This window comes from Schistocerca serialis, chromosome 8 (assembly GCF_023864345.2).
Source record: "Schistocerca serialis cubense isolate TAMUIC-IGC-003099 chromosome 8, iqSchSeri2.2, whole genome shotgun sequence".
Lineage (NCBI taxonomy): Eukaryota > Metazoa > Arthropoda > Insecta > Orthoptera > Acrididae > Schistocerca > Schistocerca serialis.
Genome location: NC_064645.1, coordinates 534,248,381 through 534,267,718, shown reverse-complemented (window position 1 = coordinate 534,267,718; position 19,338 = coordinate 534,248,381). Strand labels below are relative to the sequence as shown.

The following is a 19,338-nucleotide window of genomic DNA, read 5'->3' as shown; positions in this document are numbered from 1 at the left end:
TTTGGGTCTGGCCATGACTTCTGCTCGGATAGCCGAAGCGGGAAATCCGTAAAGCGAGAGATCCGGGTTCGACTCCCGGTCCAGCACAGAGTTGCACTGTCGTCATTCCATTACGCAGTTGTAGGTGGTTTATATTTCCAACTGCGAACACATTTCATGTCTCTCAAACGAAGAGTCCACTGTCAGTTCCATAGGACTGTTGGCACGCTTAACGTGTTAACTGAATTACGAGTATAAGAACACCGTCCGAACAGGCCTCAAAGGCCCAACGGTATCGACCGGCCACCGTGTCATCCTCAGCCCTTGGGCGTCATCGGATGCGGATATGTAAGGACATGTGATCAGCACACTACTCTCCTGGCCATTGTCAGTTTTCGTGAGTGGTGGCTCCACATTTCAGTCAAGCAGCTCCTCAATTGGCCTCGTAAGAGGCGAAGGCACCCCAGGGGATCCGAGTCTGCCACAAATTTTCATCCTTCCCCATTGATTTAAATCAATGCCTGCTCGAAACGAACGTCTCTAATTCCTTTGTGTCTAAATTATGAGTGCAGGGAAAAGGCAGGGAAATGGACCTATAACGCATTTGCGTTTCAATACAAAGGCTTATTAACATTAACGGAGAAGACTTTAGTGGAGAATTGTTATCGACATAAAAATTTTCTGGGTGTGGTACTGCGTCATAATGTTTAAAAATACTGCTTCTGGAGAAAAACCAACGTTTCGGCCACGGTTGCAGCGGCCTTCTTCTGGGTCTACCGGTGCGTTCTAGCTATGCAGTGTCCCTTATATTTTGTTGTTAGTGTTCACTGCGCATGCCGTTACGTCATAATTTTAAAAAATAGTTCGTTTCATGGGCCACTTAAGGAAGAAGAAGAGAGAAATTTATTTTAATAGATTATTGCGGTGGAGGAAGAGCGAAACCTCTGTTTCCTGTTCACTCTTGTGTTATGTGCCATGATTGGTGGTCACCATCGAATGGCTGCTGTTTACCAATTGCTGGACGTCGGCCGCGCTGCGGCAATTATTCGCCGGCAATGCTCGTGCCTTATGTTGACAGTGCGGTCTGTTAGACTCTGATTGCTGGCAGCCAAGATGGGACAAGCCTGAGTCCATCCTCACTCTTCATGTTATTAGGATGTTTAAGTATTTCGATGGCCTCTCTGATTTTGCGTTTCTTCATAACCGGCTGCTTGGCCAACACACAGGCTTCGCTGAATTTTATTTCCTTTCCGCAGTCTTGCTGATGTTCTGCCACTGCAGATTTGTTGTGTTTCCCTAGACGAATATAGCGCTCGTGTTCCCGAATGCGCTTTGCTATTGGCTTGCCAGTCTCACCGATGTATGCCTCTCCACATTAGCATTCCACCTTGTACACGCCTGCAGCGTGTAATGCACCCACGCTGTCCGTAGTGGAGCCTAGCACTTCCTGGATCCTGCGACCACTACAGAAGACTGGCTGCACCCCAACCCGGTGAAGGTGTTTGCCTATTCGGTCAGTAACATTTTTCACACAAGGTAAGTGCACTGTTGGGTGCAGTTTGTCTATTTCTTGCTTATGATTACTTGTGTTCGTCGACAAGGCTGTGTGGATCGACTTATGGCTGTAACCATTGACTAGAAACGTTGTGCGTAGCCTTTTAAGCTCAGGTGTTATGATTTGAGCATCACTTAGGCGCAGCGCACGGGTTGCCAAAGAACGGATGACTGAGTTCTTCTGCGCTGGGTGGTGGTAGGATTGGGCGTGCTGATACCTGTCTGTACGTGTAGGCTTGCGACATAGTCTGTGCCCCAGTGTGCCCTCCGTTGTCCTGTATACTTCGTCGTCTAGAAATGGTTCAAATGGCTCTGAGGACTATGGGACTTAACTTCTGAGGTCATCAGTCCCCTAGAACTTAGAACTACTTAAACCTAACTAACCTAAGGACATCACACACGTCCATGCCCGAGGCAGGATTCGAACCTGCGATCGTAGCGGTCGCGCGGTTGCAGACTGTAGCGCCTAGAACCGCTCGGTCACACCGGCCGGCTTCTAGAAATGGAATTGCACCATTCTTGTCTACTTCGAGCGTGAACTGTATCTTCCCATATATGTTGTTCAAATATTCCTGAAACTTCCGTAGCTCCGTTTCACCATGAGGCCGTATAGCAAACGTCTTGTCCAAGTATCTGAGCCAGCAACGTGGGCGTAAAGAAGCTGAACCTAAGGCCGTTGCTTCAAAGAATTCCATGATTATGTCGGCTGCCATTGTTGTAATTGTAGAAACAAAGCAGGAACGTACAATAATTTAAAAACTTATGTTTGTCATGTTCATTGTATTATCTAATGACTTTCGTAGTTTACTTGATATTGATTGTAACATAGTTCTACGAACACCGCGCCTCAGGATACACAGATCGAAAGGTTTCTTGCTTAATTAACCTGTCAAGCTAAAGACTCATTACTAGTATTCACGAATTTACGTTTCGATCGTTACCTCATTAACGAAATTGGAATTATGGTGTGCTGCGCCAGCAGGGTCGCAACTCAGTCGTTAGAGCTGTTCGAAAGCACGAGTGTAGCTCGCAGGATAATGTGCAGTGCATACAGTTTTGCTTCTCGGACGAGTGGCTATAGCATCCAAAAGGCAGTTAGGCCCTTATACCTTGTGTTCCAAATCTTTGGTCTTGCTCCCATTATCAGTGATAGCAAAGATTCTTCGTCTTGTCCCTTCGGCACGTCACTAAAGAGACTCTTAGGCTACGTCATACCTGTGATATGGCTTACGTGCATCAGTGCCTCTGGTCTCTACTGTATTTATAAAGAAATGCGTGTAATGGAAATAACTCCAAGGTTTCCTGTGGCGGACCGTGTTACGATTGTGTTCTTTGTTTTACTGATTTTGTTAGAGTCAGGTATATTGTTATGCAGATGTCTATATACTGGGCACCATTTCGTTAGTGGCATCACGAAATTGCTGGAAAAGGTAGATGCACTGTTCACCATGCGAGATCGTACATACGTAACGAAAATATATCGCAAAACGCGCTTTACAGCAGTTTCACTTCTGAGTGCTGTCCTCATCATGGTTGTAATGCCAGTTAGCTCACTAGCAGCCTATAACTTCGCAGACTATCCAACGGTGTCCATCATGCTATGTCTACAAGCATTTGTCACGATATCGAGGGTTCAGTTTTTCGCCACTGTGCTGTTACTTCGACACAGGATGGGCATCGTGCGTGGGCACGTGCTGAGGAGCACCTGGCCACCGACGGGCAGTGAGGACGCTCTGGAGGAGTTGGCGACGCGCGCTGGACAGCCCGGGGTGGCGGGGGCGGTGGGGGCGGAGGTGCGTCGACTTCAGCGCGCCAGGTTGACCATCCACCGTTGCGCCCGCCTCTGCAGTCTCCACTTCGGACCCGCACTGCTGCTGGCGGTCTTGGGAGATTTCGTCGTGATGACCTGCTGCGCATACTGGCTTGTATGCGTGACAACTGAAGCACATTACCCGCTAGCAAACAAGAGCACGCTAGTACTCGTGAACGCTTTCAGCCTTACTAACGCCCTGTGTCGCCAGTTGGCGGTCTGCTGGGCCTGTTCCTCGGCGGCCGAGCGCGCCGACAGAACTGGTCTGTTGCTGTCCAGGCTGGAGCCGCTGCTACGTTCCGGGCCGGCAGCGGACGTTCTGCGACTTCCGGTGGACAGACTATGTGTTTCCGCCATGGGATTTTTTAACATCGACCTTCAAATCTTCGTAACTACTGTTAGTGCTGCAGTCGCCTATCTCGTGATTCTTATACAAATTCCTACCTAAAGTACTACATATTGTCTTTAACTAGGGAGCCCATCTACCTTGATGTGCCATGTATGGAAACTATCTTTGCTACAAACACAGTCTTGCAAATATAAAACTTGTGCCGTGTGCCTATATCCTTCTAATGAGTACGTGGTAAATACAAACTATTCTTCAATCAACCGGATCTTTTTGTACAGGAGAGTGTTATATCTTGAGGATAATGTGTCTAGGGACACATCACGTTTCCTGGTCTGTGTTTCAATCTAGTGACCGAATTTAAAATGAAGGAACGCGCACCAGAGATCGCCATTACCATTTACGGCATTTTCTATTGTTTTTATTATTGTGAGACATGAAGCCATTTAAAAAAAAATCCTGTTTGGAGAACTACAATACTGGCCATTAAAATTGCTACACCACGAAGATGACGTGCTACAGATGCGAAATTTAATCGACAGGAACAAGATGCTGTGACATGCAAACGATTAGCTTTTCACAGCATTCACACAAGGTTGGCGCCGGTGGCGACACCTACAACGTGCTGGCATGAGGAAAGTTTCCAACCGATTTCTCATACCCAAACAGCAGTTGATAGGCGTTTCCTGGTGAAACGTTGTTGTGATGCCTCGTGTAAGGAGGAGAAATGCGTACCATCACGTTTCCGACTTTGATAAAGGCCCGATTGTAGCCTATAGCGATTGCGGTTTATCGTATCGCGACATTGCTGCCGCGTTGGTCGAGATCCAATGACTGTTAGCAGAATATGGAATCGGTGGGTTCAGGAGGGTAATACGGAACTCCGTGTTGGATCCCAACGGCCTCGTATCACTAGCAGTCGACATGACAAGCATCTTATCCTCTTGGCTGTAACGGATCGTGCAGCCACGTCTCGATCCCTGAGTCAACGGATGGGGACGTTTGCAAGACAACAACCATCTGCAGGAACAGTTCGGCTACGTTTGCAGCAGCATGGACTATCAGCTCGGAGACCATGGCTGCGGTTACCCTTGACGCTGCATCACAGTCAGGAGCACATGCGATGGTGTACTCAACGACGAACCTGGGTGAAAGAATGTCAAAACGTCATTTTTTCGGATGAATCCAGGTTCTGTTTACAGCATCATGATGGTCGCATCCTTGTTTGGTGACATTGCGGTGAACGCATATTGGAAGCGTGTATTCGTCATCGCCATACTGGCGTATCACCCGGCGTGATGGTATGGGGTGCCATTGGTTACACGTCTCGATCACCTCTTGTTCGCATTGACGGCACTTTGAACAGTGGACGTTACATTTCAGATGTGTGACGACCTGTGACTCTACCCTTCATTCGATCCCTGCGAAACCCTACATTTCAGCAGGATAATGCACGACCGCATGTTGCAGGTCCTGTAAGGGCCTTTCTGGATACAGAAAATGTTCAGCTGCTGCCCTAGCCAGCACATTCTCCAGATCTCTCACCAACTGAAAACGTCTGGTCAATGGTGACCGAGCACTACTCTTGATGAACTGTGGTATCGTGTTGAAGCTGCATGGGCAGCTGTACCTGTTTGACTCAATGCCCAGGCGTATCAAGGACGTTATTCCGGCCAGAGGTGATTGTTCTGGGTACTGATTTCTCAGGTTATATGCACCCAAATTGCGTGAAAATGGAATCACATGTCAGTTCTAGTATAATATATTTGTCCAATGAATACCCGTTTATCATCTGCATTTCTTCTTGGTGTAGCAATTTTAATGGCCAGTAGTGTATTTAATCTCAATGACGCGTTTCACCATTTTGGGGACATCATCAGACTGTGTAAAAGTAACTGCATGTATAACCCATCCGTCGTAAAGCCATATGAAATGGAAAATGGACGGAGTAGTAACTGGATATGGAATCCATCCGTCATAAAAACATATAAAATGCAAGCTGGACCTTAAGCACACCTGAGGACTTCGCCATAGCAGGGCAAAATAGGGCCATGCTTACAAAATGAACGTGGTATGTGCTGCACGCGGGTCATACCGCGTTTGTTTTGTAAGCATGGTCCTATTTTGTGTTGTTACGGTGGAGTCAGCTAGTGTACCCAGGGACCAACTTGCATTTTATGTGTTTTTACAACTGATGGATTACTTATCCAGGTACTATTGCGTCCATTTTTAATTTTATATGTCTTTGCGATGGATGGGTTACATATGCAGCAACTTTCACACAATCTGATGATGCCCCAAATAGTGGAACGTGTCGTTGATATTAAACAATTTCTTGGATGTGATGTCCGCCAGTTATTCAAAACACCGTTTTTCTCAGTACCCAAACGTGTTTCGGCACCACTGTGCCATCATCAGTGGGTTTTCGTTTCTATTTATTCTTTACATTTGGTGTGCATGAACACACTGTGTTCTGGTGTAGTGAAAAGTGTTTTACTACGTTATTTGTGGAAGCACTTGTTGTAGTTTCATACGCATCACAACATCTCAGCATGATGCGGCGAATGGAAGTGCTTGCCACACGGAAACATGACAAGCTACATGTAGTAATTAACGCAAATGTGATCCAGAAAATTCATGCACACCAAATGTAAAGAACAAAATAAAAAGAAAACCCACTGATGATGGCACAGTGGTGCCGAAACATATTTGGGTACTGAGAAAAACGGTGTTTTGCATAACAGGCGGACCTAACATCCAAAAAATTTTAACTGCAAACACGCCCAGTACAAGAGGCTGCAAATCAAAAAGATGAATATTAAATAATTTCGCAGCCACGACTGTTTCCATTCTGGAACATTTATAACTATTTTAGTTCTACACGTTTATGTGCTGTAAAGTATATTAAAGCTATTTGGAAAATGTTGTTATTCTTCAATTACAAGATATTGTAGTCAGTAAAACTCTGTTTGTTTTCAGAACTACGCGCACAGTTAAGCCATACTTCGTCAGGAGTCCACAGTCTTGTACCTTAACACATTACTTTCCAGTGTTGCCTACACGCAAAACAAAGTTTTCAGTGAGTTCAGATGTTTTTAATGGTGACTGAGGACAGTGCACTGAACAACATTAAGTCAGTATTTATTTCATTTTCATATTAATAATTAAAGCTATTAAGCTTATTAAGCTGTTTAGTCTCGTTCAAACGGCTCTGAGCACTATGGGACTTAACATCTAAGGTCATCAGTCCCCTAGAACTTAGAACTACTTAAACATAACCAACCTAAGGACATCACACACATCCATGCCCGAGGCAGGATTCGAACCTGCGACCGTAGGGATCGTGCGGTTTCAGAATGAAGCGCCTAGAACCGATCAGCTACATCGGCCGGCGCTGATTAGTACCTCAAGTTCGTGTGGTAAGAGCAAAACGATAATGTTTATTTTCCTCTCGGCAGCAGGTCGGGCGTTGAAGTGTGGAAACTTGGATGAAAAACAGTTAGTCTATACTGATAGACGTACTCCACTTGGCGTTGCAGTTACGACTGTGCAGAAAATATCGGGTAGTGAATTTCGTGACGTGTTTGTGAGAAGACGGTTCGATGTGGAGAAGAAACAGCTGATGTGTATACAAATTAAGGTAGCACATTAAAAAATATATGCTATTATACCCGTTATACCCGAACTTGTGAATGCTTTTTAAGACATGCAAGATGGGTTTTGTATAAGAAGTTCATTTTGACTGCATTTTGTGAATTTAAGTTTTGTGTTGCATGTGCGCAGCAATGGGATGAAATGGGTTAAAACAGAAGAAAGTCTTCTACAGTGAAACATGTGATATTTGCAGATGAACTAAGATTCTTTAATGGCTTATAATTTTCCTTGTCTTGAAAACGGAAACTGCTGTTAATCTCAAATAGCTCCTATTTCAAAATGTATTTAACTTGCAATTCCTTACTGATAATACTTCTACTTAATTTGATTTCACTTACTAATTATTGGTCTGTAGCAGAGTAATGAAGTAAAAGACATGCTATTAAATACAGAACTGACAAGATTTTCCGTCGACAACACTTTTAAATTTCAACGAATATTTGCTCCTAGGTACATGACCATGTGTAGTGAACCTTTCTTTCACATTTGGAAAAACTTTACTTTTCTGGAGAATTTCTTGCAATTTCATAAAAAAACTAAAGCACGCAAAAAATGAATGTTATCATTAAAAATGGAACAAGAAAATAAGTTAACCTCTCTTGAAAGGGAGGGCTAGAGGCGAAAGTTTGCAAAGTATTCCAAGGGACAACACTCTTCCTTATTATACGAAGTTTTCAGTGAGATATGCTGTATGTCTAAAGAGCTAAATATTTTATAGTAAAATCTTGTGTTTATTTTCTTTCTGCCTATAGCGTGGATAATAAGCGGAGGTCTAATTTGTTTTCCTTTGAATCACGTGACGTCAGTACGAGAATGGACCCTCAGACAAACCACCCATACGAAATAAAGTTACTGGTCTGTCCTATAAGACCTGCAGCGTCTGTTAATATTTTAATTTCGTCTATCATCAGTAGCTGCTAAAATTTGCTTTCACTGTGTAGCACATGAGGCAAGGCATATCAGGTTTGATGTCTATGGGAAAGTTATAATAATAGGTTACCCATGAGATTCATCGCATCAGGAGAAAAAGTCACTAATGTTCTTGCGACACTGAAGACATCATCATATATAAAACACACGTGAAGTTATTTTCTCTGTTCAGCTCTGCTAGAGAAAAATAATAATTTAAATAAAAAAGAATTTTTAATATACCAAGCTTCTAATTCAGACTAAAAAGTATAAAATAATTTCTCCTAGCCCATAAAAATAGTTTTGAAAATTTGTGATTGTTAATTTTTAATAGCCATGAATTATTTGTGAAATTTAAAACGAAAAATGTGGGGGCGTGCTGTAGATGATAATTGGAAGGTGAACTACTAATGCATCAATTAGTAAGTTGGGTAACAGTAAGCAGGTGAATTACTCATACATCAGTTATGCATTTTATACTTTCCACGTTTTTCTTTTTAAACCTTACAAGTGTTTTTATAGCTATTAAAAATTCACGATCATAAATTTTCAGGACTGTCTGCTTGAGATTAGGAATCTGTACTGGGCTAGGAGAAATTATTTTATACTTTATAGTCCGATTTAAAAACTTGGTGGATTAAAATTTAATTTTTATTTACATAATTATTTTCGGCTTTTTAGTCGTATACGTGTGAAAATTTTTAATCGATCCAAAATATTTTAATGAAATTACATTAGAGAAATTTGGTAAATTTCAGTTTCTGTTCACCTCACTCAATCAGTATATTACTTCGTCTTACGTAAATCTCGCGGAAATACCGTGAAAGTAAAAATTAGAAAGATTCGAGCTCGCACAGTGGCTAACTTACAATCGTTGTTCCCACGAACCATTCGCTACTGGAACAAGAAAACGGGGAAATGACAATAGTACACAAAGCACCGTCTGCCATACACCAGATGAGCCTTTCTATAAATTCAAGTGTGTGGCTCATTTCGAAGCTAATTTAAAATCCGTTGCAAAATTTGCATCGAACAGACAGACAGACAATAAAGTGACTTAATAAAGACATTATAACTGGGGAAATGGTTGAAGTATTCGCCAAACACTATCATACATGACCCACACATACCTGGGTGACAAGTAAATGAGAACCTTACGATACATTGACATTCCTACACAAAAAGTGGTTACCGGAAATGAGAATTGAGATGTTAGTGACATTATAGATATATGAAACAGGAGAAAACACACAACTATGAAGCTTGTGCCACCTGAAACTTCCGAACTGTTATGTGCTGTCGCACGTTTTAACATAACATACCACTTTACTGTCGGAGAGTCTACACGATCGACTCTTTGTATGTCCTTCTGTACTACCATATAAAGACAAGTCGTCATTTAACGTTGTTACCAAAAATCCCGACAAGTACTTGAACTATTAATTTCAAATTCTCACACGATACTTTATTAAACGTTCGGAGAAGCGAGCTACATATAGTTCTAATATATGGTAAATAATTATATATACACTAGGTAAAGCAACAGTTTTATTATTATAGTTTTATTATTATAGTTCTTGATCAATTTACTTCAAATTTTTAAAAGATAATCTAATAAGCATTCAGTCGGGCATTTGCGTTTGGATTTTCCGTTGCCCATATTTGACAATTCTGTGTATTGACATTTCCTGTAAGATGGAAGTGGGCTTCGTCTGTCCACAAGATCTTCCATGGCCAATCATATATATAAAATTTGTGGTACCAATCACAACGGTCTTCCAGTTTACTTCAGATTTTTACATGATACTCTAATACATGTTCAGACAGACATACCGTACATATCTTTAATATAAGGGGCGTTTAAAAAGAAACGAGCCGGAGGCATAATTACAGAAACCAGTACCTGTATGTTAGAAGTATTGACCTTAGCTGTTTGAGACACTTGTCCCACTGTGTCACAAGGCGGTGAATGGCTGTCTCAAAAATTCCCGGATCTGTGATGTTAGCCAGTTCCGCACGTACAGCAGGACGTCGCCGTCCACACGAGTGCGGGAAAGGTTATGCTGACGTCCTTCTTTGACCAAGATGTCCTCTTCTGGTTCACTTCTTGCGGCACGGGACAACAGTGAATGCCCAGCGTTACTTGAAATCCCTGACCTCCCTTCGCCAAGTGATCAAATCAAAACGACTAGGCAATCTCACCCGCGGGGTCATTCTGCTCCACGACAATGCAAAGCCTCATACGACCAACACAGTAGCGGCACTCCTGCAGAAATTCAAATGGGAGGTTCTCGGCCACCCTCCATACATTTCGGACCCTCTCCCTGTGATTACGCCATTTTTGGTCCCCATAAAAAGGCTCTGAGGGGCAAACGATTCACCTTGGACGACGACGTCCAGCTGTACGTGCGGAACTGGTTAACATCGCAGCCCCGGGAATTTTATGAGACAGCCATTCACTACTTTGTCTCACAGTGGGACAAGTGTCCCAGCAGCCAGGGTCAGTACTTCTAACATACAGGTACTGGTTTCTGTAATTATGCCTCCGTCTCGATTCTTTTTGAACGCCCGTTATATGTATGGTTTTACAAATATATTCATAATTTATACTACTGTATGAAAACAAGTCTTTGGTTTAAGTTGTTAGTAAAAATCTCGAAAAGTACACGCCTGATGTACATCAAATTTTTGTACAATGATCTAATAATAATTTGGATATACACAGGCTACATGTTTTTTAATTTATGAACATACATGTCACATATAAAGGGGAAAGGTTGTTACCAAAAATTTCGGATAGTTCTTGGCCGATTTGCTACAAATCGTTACACGTTATCGTTATGAGTAATCGGATGGACAGCGGCTGTACATTTTTTAATATACACAATAAATAAATATATATGTAACATACAAAGGAGCAAAGTTATTAAAAATCTCGAAAAGTCAGTGACCAACTTAATTCAAATTTTTGGACGATACTCTAATGAACTGTCAGACAGACATATGCTATATGTTTTTTAATATATGAATATATATGTAATATACATAAATAAGAAGCATTGCCAAAACCTCGAAAAGTTCTTGAATTAGTTACTTCAAATTTTACACAAACATTCAGACGGAGATGGACTATGTATTTTTCTAACAACAGTGCACAGGTTTCCTGTTGAAAACGACTGTGAGAAAGGAAATGTTTTGCTGTGCTCTGCTGTGAAACTGTGGGGATTTGTATTCTTTCTTGCAATCAGACAAATTGTTTCTCCCATAGGTATTCTTTCTCATTACATACAGGATGAATACAATTAAAGTTAAACTTTCAAACCACTGTAGAAAGTAAAACCACTGGTCAGAATGACGTCAAATTGCAAAAGTATATTATCGGAGAAAGGCGGAAAACGTACGGCAGAAGAAAAATAAATGGTTACAAAATGTAGCAATAGATGGCGCTGCAAGCATCATAATTTAATAGTGGTTAACTACAACTGACAAATGAGTCATACAACAACGCCTAAGATGTACGTTTGACGTTAAACAAACTGTACTGTTCAGTGTCCATGTGTATACAGGTGTGATATTGTTAGTTAGGTAAGCCCATCCACCACGGTAAGTTCATATCTCATCGGATGGGAGAAATCGGTTTTTAATTGTCCTGAGATCAAAAACCGTATACAAAGCATCAATCACATTGGTTTTTAACTGTCCTGATTCCATACACCGCATAAAAATCACCAGTAACATTGGTTTTTTATTGTCCTGAGGCCAAAAACCGCATAAAAGAATCAATCACATCGGTTTTTAATTATCCTGAGGCCAAAAACCGCATAAAAAGCATCCATCAAAATCAAATCGGATTATTAATTTCCGTGTGACTGGCGCAAAACATGTTCAATATGCTGTCCATCGTGTTCTGCAACAAGTTGAAATCGAGAAACAGCATGTTCCACAACTGATCGAGTGTTTCCTGAGTCACGTTCAGAATGTGTTGCGCAATGTGTGCCTTCAATGCAGCTAAGTTTCCAATCGGAACACTTAACACATCTTCCAGATAGCCCCACAGTCAGAAGTCACACGGATTATGATCAGTTGATCACGACTGCCACGCTGTAGGGAAATGGTGGCTGATAATTCTAGCATTTCCGAAATGGCGTTTCAGCAGCTGCTTAAATGGATTTGCAATGTGCGAAGATGGGCCATCTACCATAAAAATGATCCCATCCACTCATCCACGTTGTTGGAGAGCTGGAATGACGTGGTTGCACAAGAGACACTCATAGCGCTTACCAAAGATGTTGCAGGTAACAGGAACAGAAGCACCTGTCTTTTCTAAAAAATATGGACCTATGATAAATGATGCCGTAAAACCACACCACACAGTGGCCTTTTCAAGATGAAGTGGTACTGGTTGACTTGCGTGTGGATTTGCGTTGGACTGCGTGTGGATATTCGACAATTCTGAGTATTGACATATCCTGTCAGATGGAAGTGGGCTTCGTCTGTCCACAAAATCTTCCACTACCAGTCATTGTCCACTTCCACATGAGCAAGAAATTTTAAAGCAAATATCTCTCTTACTGGCAATTCAACAGGAAGCTACTCGTGTACATGGTTAATTTTGAATGGATGGCAAAAAGAAGGATGTTTCGTAGGATTTTACTCACCGAGCTGACGGGTATGTCCAACGTTCGGGCAATTCTCTGTGCACTACTCCTCTGCAGACCACCCCTAGTCTCCTGCACTGATGTGGGCACTGCTTCCACTGACGTCGAATCTATTCGTTTCCTCCCTTTTCCAGGTTACTCATCAAAAGAGCCCGTCTTTTCGAATTTTCAAATTATTTTCTTCAGACTCACGGCAGTCATCGTACCAATGCCATTTTTCAAACCCTTCAGTGTCCGGAACTTCTGCTGAGCGACGTGTGCACAGTCATCATTCCTGTAATACAGCCTTGCAAGCAGAGCGCGATCGCGCATTGAGTCAGTTATGGCAAGGAGGAAAAGCAGTGTACCTGGCGTGTTTATACGAACTTCAGTGGGTTGTGCGCATGACAAGTGTTTTCATTTGCGTATTGTGACACATAAAGCGCCATCTATTGAGCATTTTTCACACTATTTTTAACCTTCTTCCATACGTTTCCCCCCCTTCTTATTTGCGTATTCTGACACATAAAGCACATCTATTGAGCAATTTTCACACTATTTTTATCCTTCTTCCATACCTTTTCCCCCTTTCTCCGATGATATTTCATTGCAATTTGATGTCATTCTGACCAGTGGTGTTATTTCTACAGAGCTTTGAAAGTTTAATTACAATCACCCTGTATATTTGTTACATATATGTAGCGACATCCAACAGCCCACTTCACTCCTGTTCGAAATCGTGTCCATTGAAGAGACGCGATTCTGTCCGACGAAATATCAGACAAGCTGATGGTGGGGCAAGAAGGGGATACGAATTTTGAATTGGTGGGAGCGGGCTTACGCTTTACATCAAAGGGAAGCCTCCTGAAATCTTTGGTCGGAACCGGGAGATTAGCCACGTTGATGCACTTCTGGGAAAACATCATTCGATTAGAGCGCTGTCAACATGTTGCGTGTGTGTGTGAAGTGTGTATATACTGTATGAGTGTGTATGTGTTGCTGCACAGAACGATGTACTGGTTGTCGCTATGTATGTGTTACATTACACTGTGTTTTGTTTTCTTTCTCGCAATCGGTTTTTACAGTAAACAGAAGAGTTGTGTTTATGGCTAATCTGCTTACCATTAGAAAACTTTTACAGAACATGAATTTACAACACCAATAAACGAGATTCACGGTCAGAGAGAGGAGATAAGTAGAAAGGGAGGTGGGATGTGGACAGAGGTGGTAGGAGGAGATTGGGAAAGACAGAGATAGGAGAATTTAGACACAGAAGAGGTGGAAGGTGTTGACAGATAGAGATAGGTGGGAGAAGGAGAAGATGGACTTGCAGACTCTGCAAGAGAGGCGCTCTGCATCGCGGTGTAGCTTGCTCGCCAGGTTTCGAGAGGGTGCGTTTCTGGATGAGGTATCGAATATATTGCTTCCCCCTACTTAAACCTCACGAGGAGATCGCAAATGTAAAATTATAGAGATTCGAGCACGTACGGAGGCTTTCCGGCCGTCGTTCTTCCCGCGAACCATACGCGACTGGAACAGGAAAGGGAGGTAATGACAGTGGCACGTAAAGTGCCCTCCGCCACACACCGTTGGGTGGCTTGCGGAGTATAAATGTAGATGTAGAACTGGTGAGGAAGAGTGGACAGAGAGAGAGGGGGGGGGAGAAGCAGCTTAGGACGTATAATAAATTTCCATACATATTTAGCAATTGCAAAACATTTCCGGTTCATTAGTAATCTATAAACCAAGGCTAACAACGAAGCCAAAATATATAAAAGTTCATAACCCTTCAAACACTTCAATATAAAACATCGTTGCCCAGCTTTTATTAGTCAGAATATTTTACATTTCCTTTCTAATATTACTTATGAATGATATGACTTCCGTCACAACAGATGTAAAGAGAAGTAAAAGGTTGACTCACTGAAATGTAACATCATATCCTTCTGCATCACGACACACACGTATAAATCTGTATAATTTAAACTAGGTACTCAGTGCAATGCAGCATAAAACATGCTTTCAATAAAATTTGGTCTATATAAATACAGTACATTACACAGTAAAACACCGCAAAGCAACTGGTTTTTTATGATCGGGGGTAAAATAATAAGCCTGAAAACATAGTTTCCACTGGTCCTTTGCACTGAGTCAAATTAAGAAAGTCGAGATTACAAACATGTTAAACCCTGCTGCTGCAGAAGACAATTCCAGTACGTTACCGTTCCAGATTTCTTCCTGAGCAAACACTCGGAAGTTTAAACACCACTGAAATGGATAAGTTGGGGATCATACAGCCTACCAGATGCACATTAAAAATTTCTTCAGAGCTTTACCTAGGTGTGAGCAGATATAAATCTCTCTTCCTCAGAAGAAATACTAACACGTAAAAACAGGATATATTACCAATAGTTCATGGAAGTCATACGTTCAGTAAAAAGAAACATAACAAATTACGTACAGTAGCAATTAGAAATAAACTTACTTGTCACATATTGCGTGAAATGACAAATGAGGTCATAGGACGTAGTCAACAATAAAATGGTCCATATAAACGCTACGTCATAGCCATATGACTTTGTAAACAGTAAAAATGACCCATGTGAAATCTGTGGTAACCGCGTATCACACACGTAGACAAACAGCAGGACAGAATGGATAAGCCAGCAGGGGACTTTTGCCCAGATGACACTCACATAGGTCCTGATGCCAACCAGACATATTTCTTGTTAAGAAGGCGGCTGTAAAGTATCGTTTTCAGCTAACAACAGTCTTGGAAAAAAATGTAATGCACACCTGAAAGCGTAACGACGAATAACTTTCTTATTCTGTGTCTATAAAAGAAGATGTAATGATTATCCCTATTTCTGCACGGGACACACAGAAAAACCAACCAAATTTAGATTCAAAGAACATTTATTGGGTAAGAGAGAAAGTAACGTTAATGACTCAACAGTTATTCTGCATAGGGATGAGAAGGGTTTTGGATTGGACTTTCTGAAGGAATTTCATATTTTTAGCACAATTTCAATTATAGGGACTTAAAACCAGAAACATTTCCGATAGCTTTCGGCTTGTTCTTAAGCTTACATAGCAGCTATATCGGGGTTCAGCGCTGTTTCGAGATCTACTTTTCTCAAACATGCAATCTGTTACTATCCTAATTTAATGTGCCGTACTGTTGTTCACCATTGGCAAAGGTTTATATGCTTTTTTTATAACGTTTGTTATGTTACTGTTCCTGAAATGTTATTTTAATGTAATTTGATTAATATGTCAGGTGTCTTTTCTGGTTGGCGTCGCTTGTATGTGAGCGCCACCTGGGCGTAAGTTACCTGCTGGCTTGTCCCTAATGAGCTGTTTGTTGTCTGTTTGTTTGTATGCCACACGTCTACCTTAGATTTTGCGTGAATCAGTTTTACTGTTGACTAAGCCATATGGCTATGCCGTGGAGTTTATGTGGATCGTTTTATTGTTGACTAAGCCCTATGATTTCTTGTCATTTCACGCAATATTTGACATGTAAGAATATTTTATATTGCCACTGTATGTAATTTTTTATGTTTCCTTTTGCTACACTTGTATGTGTCATGTACTGGTTGTAATGTATCATTTTTTAGGTGTTATTACTTCTTCCAGGAAGAAGGTTTGTTTCTGCCGAAACTTAGGTAAAGGTTTGAATGAATTTTGACGTGCTACTGGTTGGCTACATGATTCCCATTGTACCTGTAATTCTGTAGTTGCTGACTGCTGCCACGTTCAAGATTTTAAACCATTGTCATGCTTTTGCATTGGTTGGGTCGTCACAAACAGCTTAATGAGCAGTTCACCCATCTCTGTTCACCTTCCATTAGAGGGTTCGCAATTCAGCTTTTAGTAACTGCTAGCAGCCTTCTGCCTCTGATGACCGACCGGAGCCGATACTCCTCCGTTACCGACTGGACACGCTAAATGTATCTTCGTCTATACACTGACAAGATTTGAGTCACACGTGTGCCTCCTGTCTCTGCTTGGGGTGAAGTTAATGTCTACACACACCCCCACCCGGCATTCCACTGAAAACTGAACGTCGTCAGTGTGCCGCCATCTGGTTGAAATTTAGTTCTTCTGTTTGCGGAAGTACTACCGAATCCTCAATGTCTTTCACTAATGGGCTATCGACTCCCTAATCTTGTTGCCCTACGAACAGCCGATGTCACTGAAGGCTTGTCCGGGAAATGGGGAAAATTATCATCATTAGAAGAACAATAACGACACAAATATTGGCTGGAACTTTTCCTACAGGCAGTCTATTACTTGGTAAACTGAATCACTTATTGTTGTTGTCTCTTTGAAACTGTAAATTTTAAAAGACATACGGAAATATGTGACATTGCATCTATGACAATAGCACAATTCTGACTGAGAAGAAAAAAAAATTAATTACTTTCCCTACAAATCATAAAGAAATCAGTTCTCAGTTATCTGACTGCAAGATTTAAAATCTTCTCCAACAACTCTCAGAAAGTGTTCTGCAATGCTCCTGTACGCAACGGACAATATATATATATTAAATGATCAGGAGGGGTTCTGTCAACTAACCTTAAACGAATTAAAAAGTGAAAACTACCCACAAAGACTTTAATTTACTACATTCGTAAAATAGATTACTTAAACTTTGACAAACTTTACATAGACTTTAATTATTCCACAACGTCTATACTCAATAAACACGTCTCTGACCCCACCAAAATAACGAATGTTATTCTCAATGTAGGCATGTACAAATTTGACAAAATCCCACGAATACGCAAGCAAGCAATAACTGCATGCAGCAAAAAGGCAAATTAGCAAAAAATCTTCAATTAATACCAAAGTCTCCTGTGGCGCTACTAGCACGATCACGACAGGCTGCGACCTCTCATGTTGCACGGTTATTCTCCACTGTAGGCAGCGTCCGACCACTTCCGAATCCTCTCAACAACTGTTCGCCCGCTACTAATCGAGATAATAATATCTCGGACACACAGTTCGTGTATGCACAACACAGCAGAATCAATTCTCAACTTTGCAAAGAAGTATTAACATCCAACTCTCACAATCCCCACCCTCACTTTTAACAATTATGTCCCCACCAAAATGTTTTAATGTGTCACTCCTTTTCATATTCAGACAAAGATACTGTACAGAATCAGAAGTAATAGTATAAGGCACAAGTATACTTTGTTGTGTACCGAAGAAATCATGAAGATTATAAAACCATTGATGATGTATCCCTTTGAGAAAATGGGTTCTCTAATTGATTAAGAAGATCACAAGTCTCATATATGATACAATAACAGAAAAGAATTATAGTGAATAACTGAATAATAGTAAGTTATATACAGTTGAATGTAAAAGTCGACGTTATGTCAATAGGCACATAAGTTAATTGTTCACTAAATGACTAAAAATAACTATGACCACAGATAATTATATAAGTGTGACAAGTTTCTTGAAGTACAGTTGAAAATATGAAGTCTTGGCCAACCACATATTGGCAAACTTGTTCTATATAAATTTATGCTCCAATGGTACAGGACACAGCGTACCACAAAGTACATGTTTTGATCCAGAACATGCAAACTGTGTGACATGTATCATGATCAGATATTATACAGATTTTTCAAAGACACTGATGATGACATATTTAAAAGTGTTGCAATTAATCATAGATCCCAGAGTTGATATATAAATAGTAATTACATGTGATATCAATTATTACACAATGGAAAAGAAATATTGCTGGAAAATACATTCACATACACAGTAAAATTACAGGTAAATAATCAAAATATGAAGTTCATATAATCCAATTTCTGTGGTAGATACTTAAGAAAAAATATCTGTAAGCAGACATGCAATTCCTTCTTATACAGTATAAGTGATGAGCTCCAGTCCATGTAAGTTAGTAAAGAATGCATATTCAAGTTAGTTCTCATAACTTATTACACATTCAACCATTGACTAATGGGTCTGTGACTATCACAAATACTTACTTGTTATTACAACATAATTATTTAATTTTTAAAAACATAAAATGTTTACAAGATGTTAAGTGTCAATTTGTCTGTGTGTGGAGTCAGAATTGTATGGAGTCAGAATCGAATAGAGTCATAATATTATGAAAGAGAATCGCATGGTCATACATAGTTAATCACAACAGCAAAATAAATACAACATGCAAAAGCTATGTCTTGTAAAGCAACATAACTTACCCTAAAATGCAGCACAAAAAGATTTATCCTCAAACTGTTCAGTAATAGCTAAAAGAAATGGTTTATTAACTGAATATGGAATAAATAGCTTCTCTTGAGCTTCAGTATTGCTTAATGACAAGAGAAAATATCATTATCTTACAGTCATTAATTTAATGTGATAGAATTGGCACTGAATCACTGCTGTAACAGAGCCATAAGAGAAAGTCTGAG

At 40.8% G+C, this 19,338-nt stretch overlaps 1 protein-coding gene across 1 annotated transcript; it reads left to right on the top strand.

Moving 5' to 3' along the window:
- Positions 1-3,203: 3,203 nt before the first annotated feature.
- On the top strand, positions 3,204-3,791 carry LOC126417108 (putative gustatory receptor 2a). The gene has a single exon (XM_050085002.1). The coding sequence runs from the start codon at positions 3,204-3,206 to the stop codon at positions 3,789-3,791; it is 588 nt and encodes a 195-aa protein (XP_049940959.1).
- Positions 3,792-19,338: the final 15,547 nt, after the last annotated feature.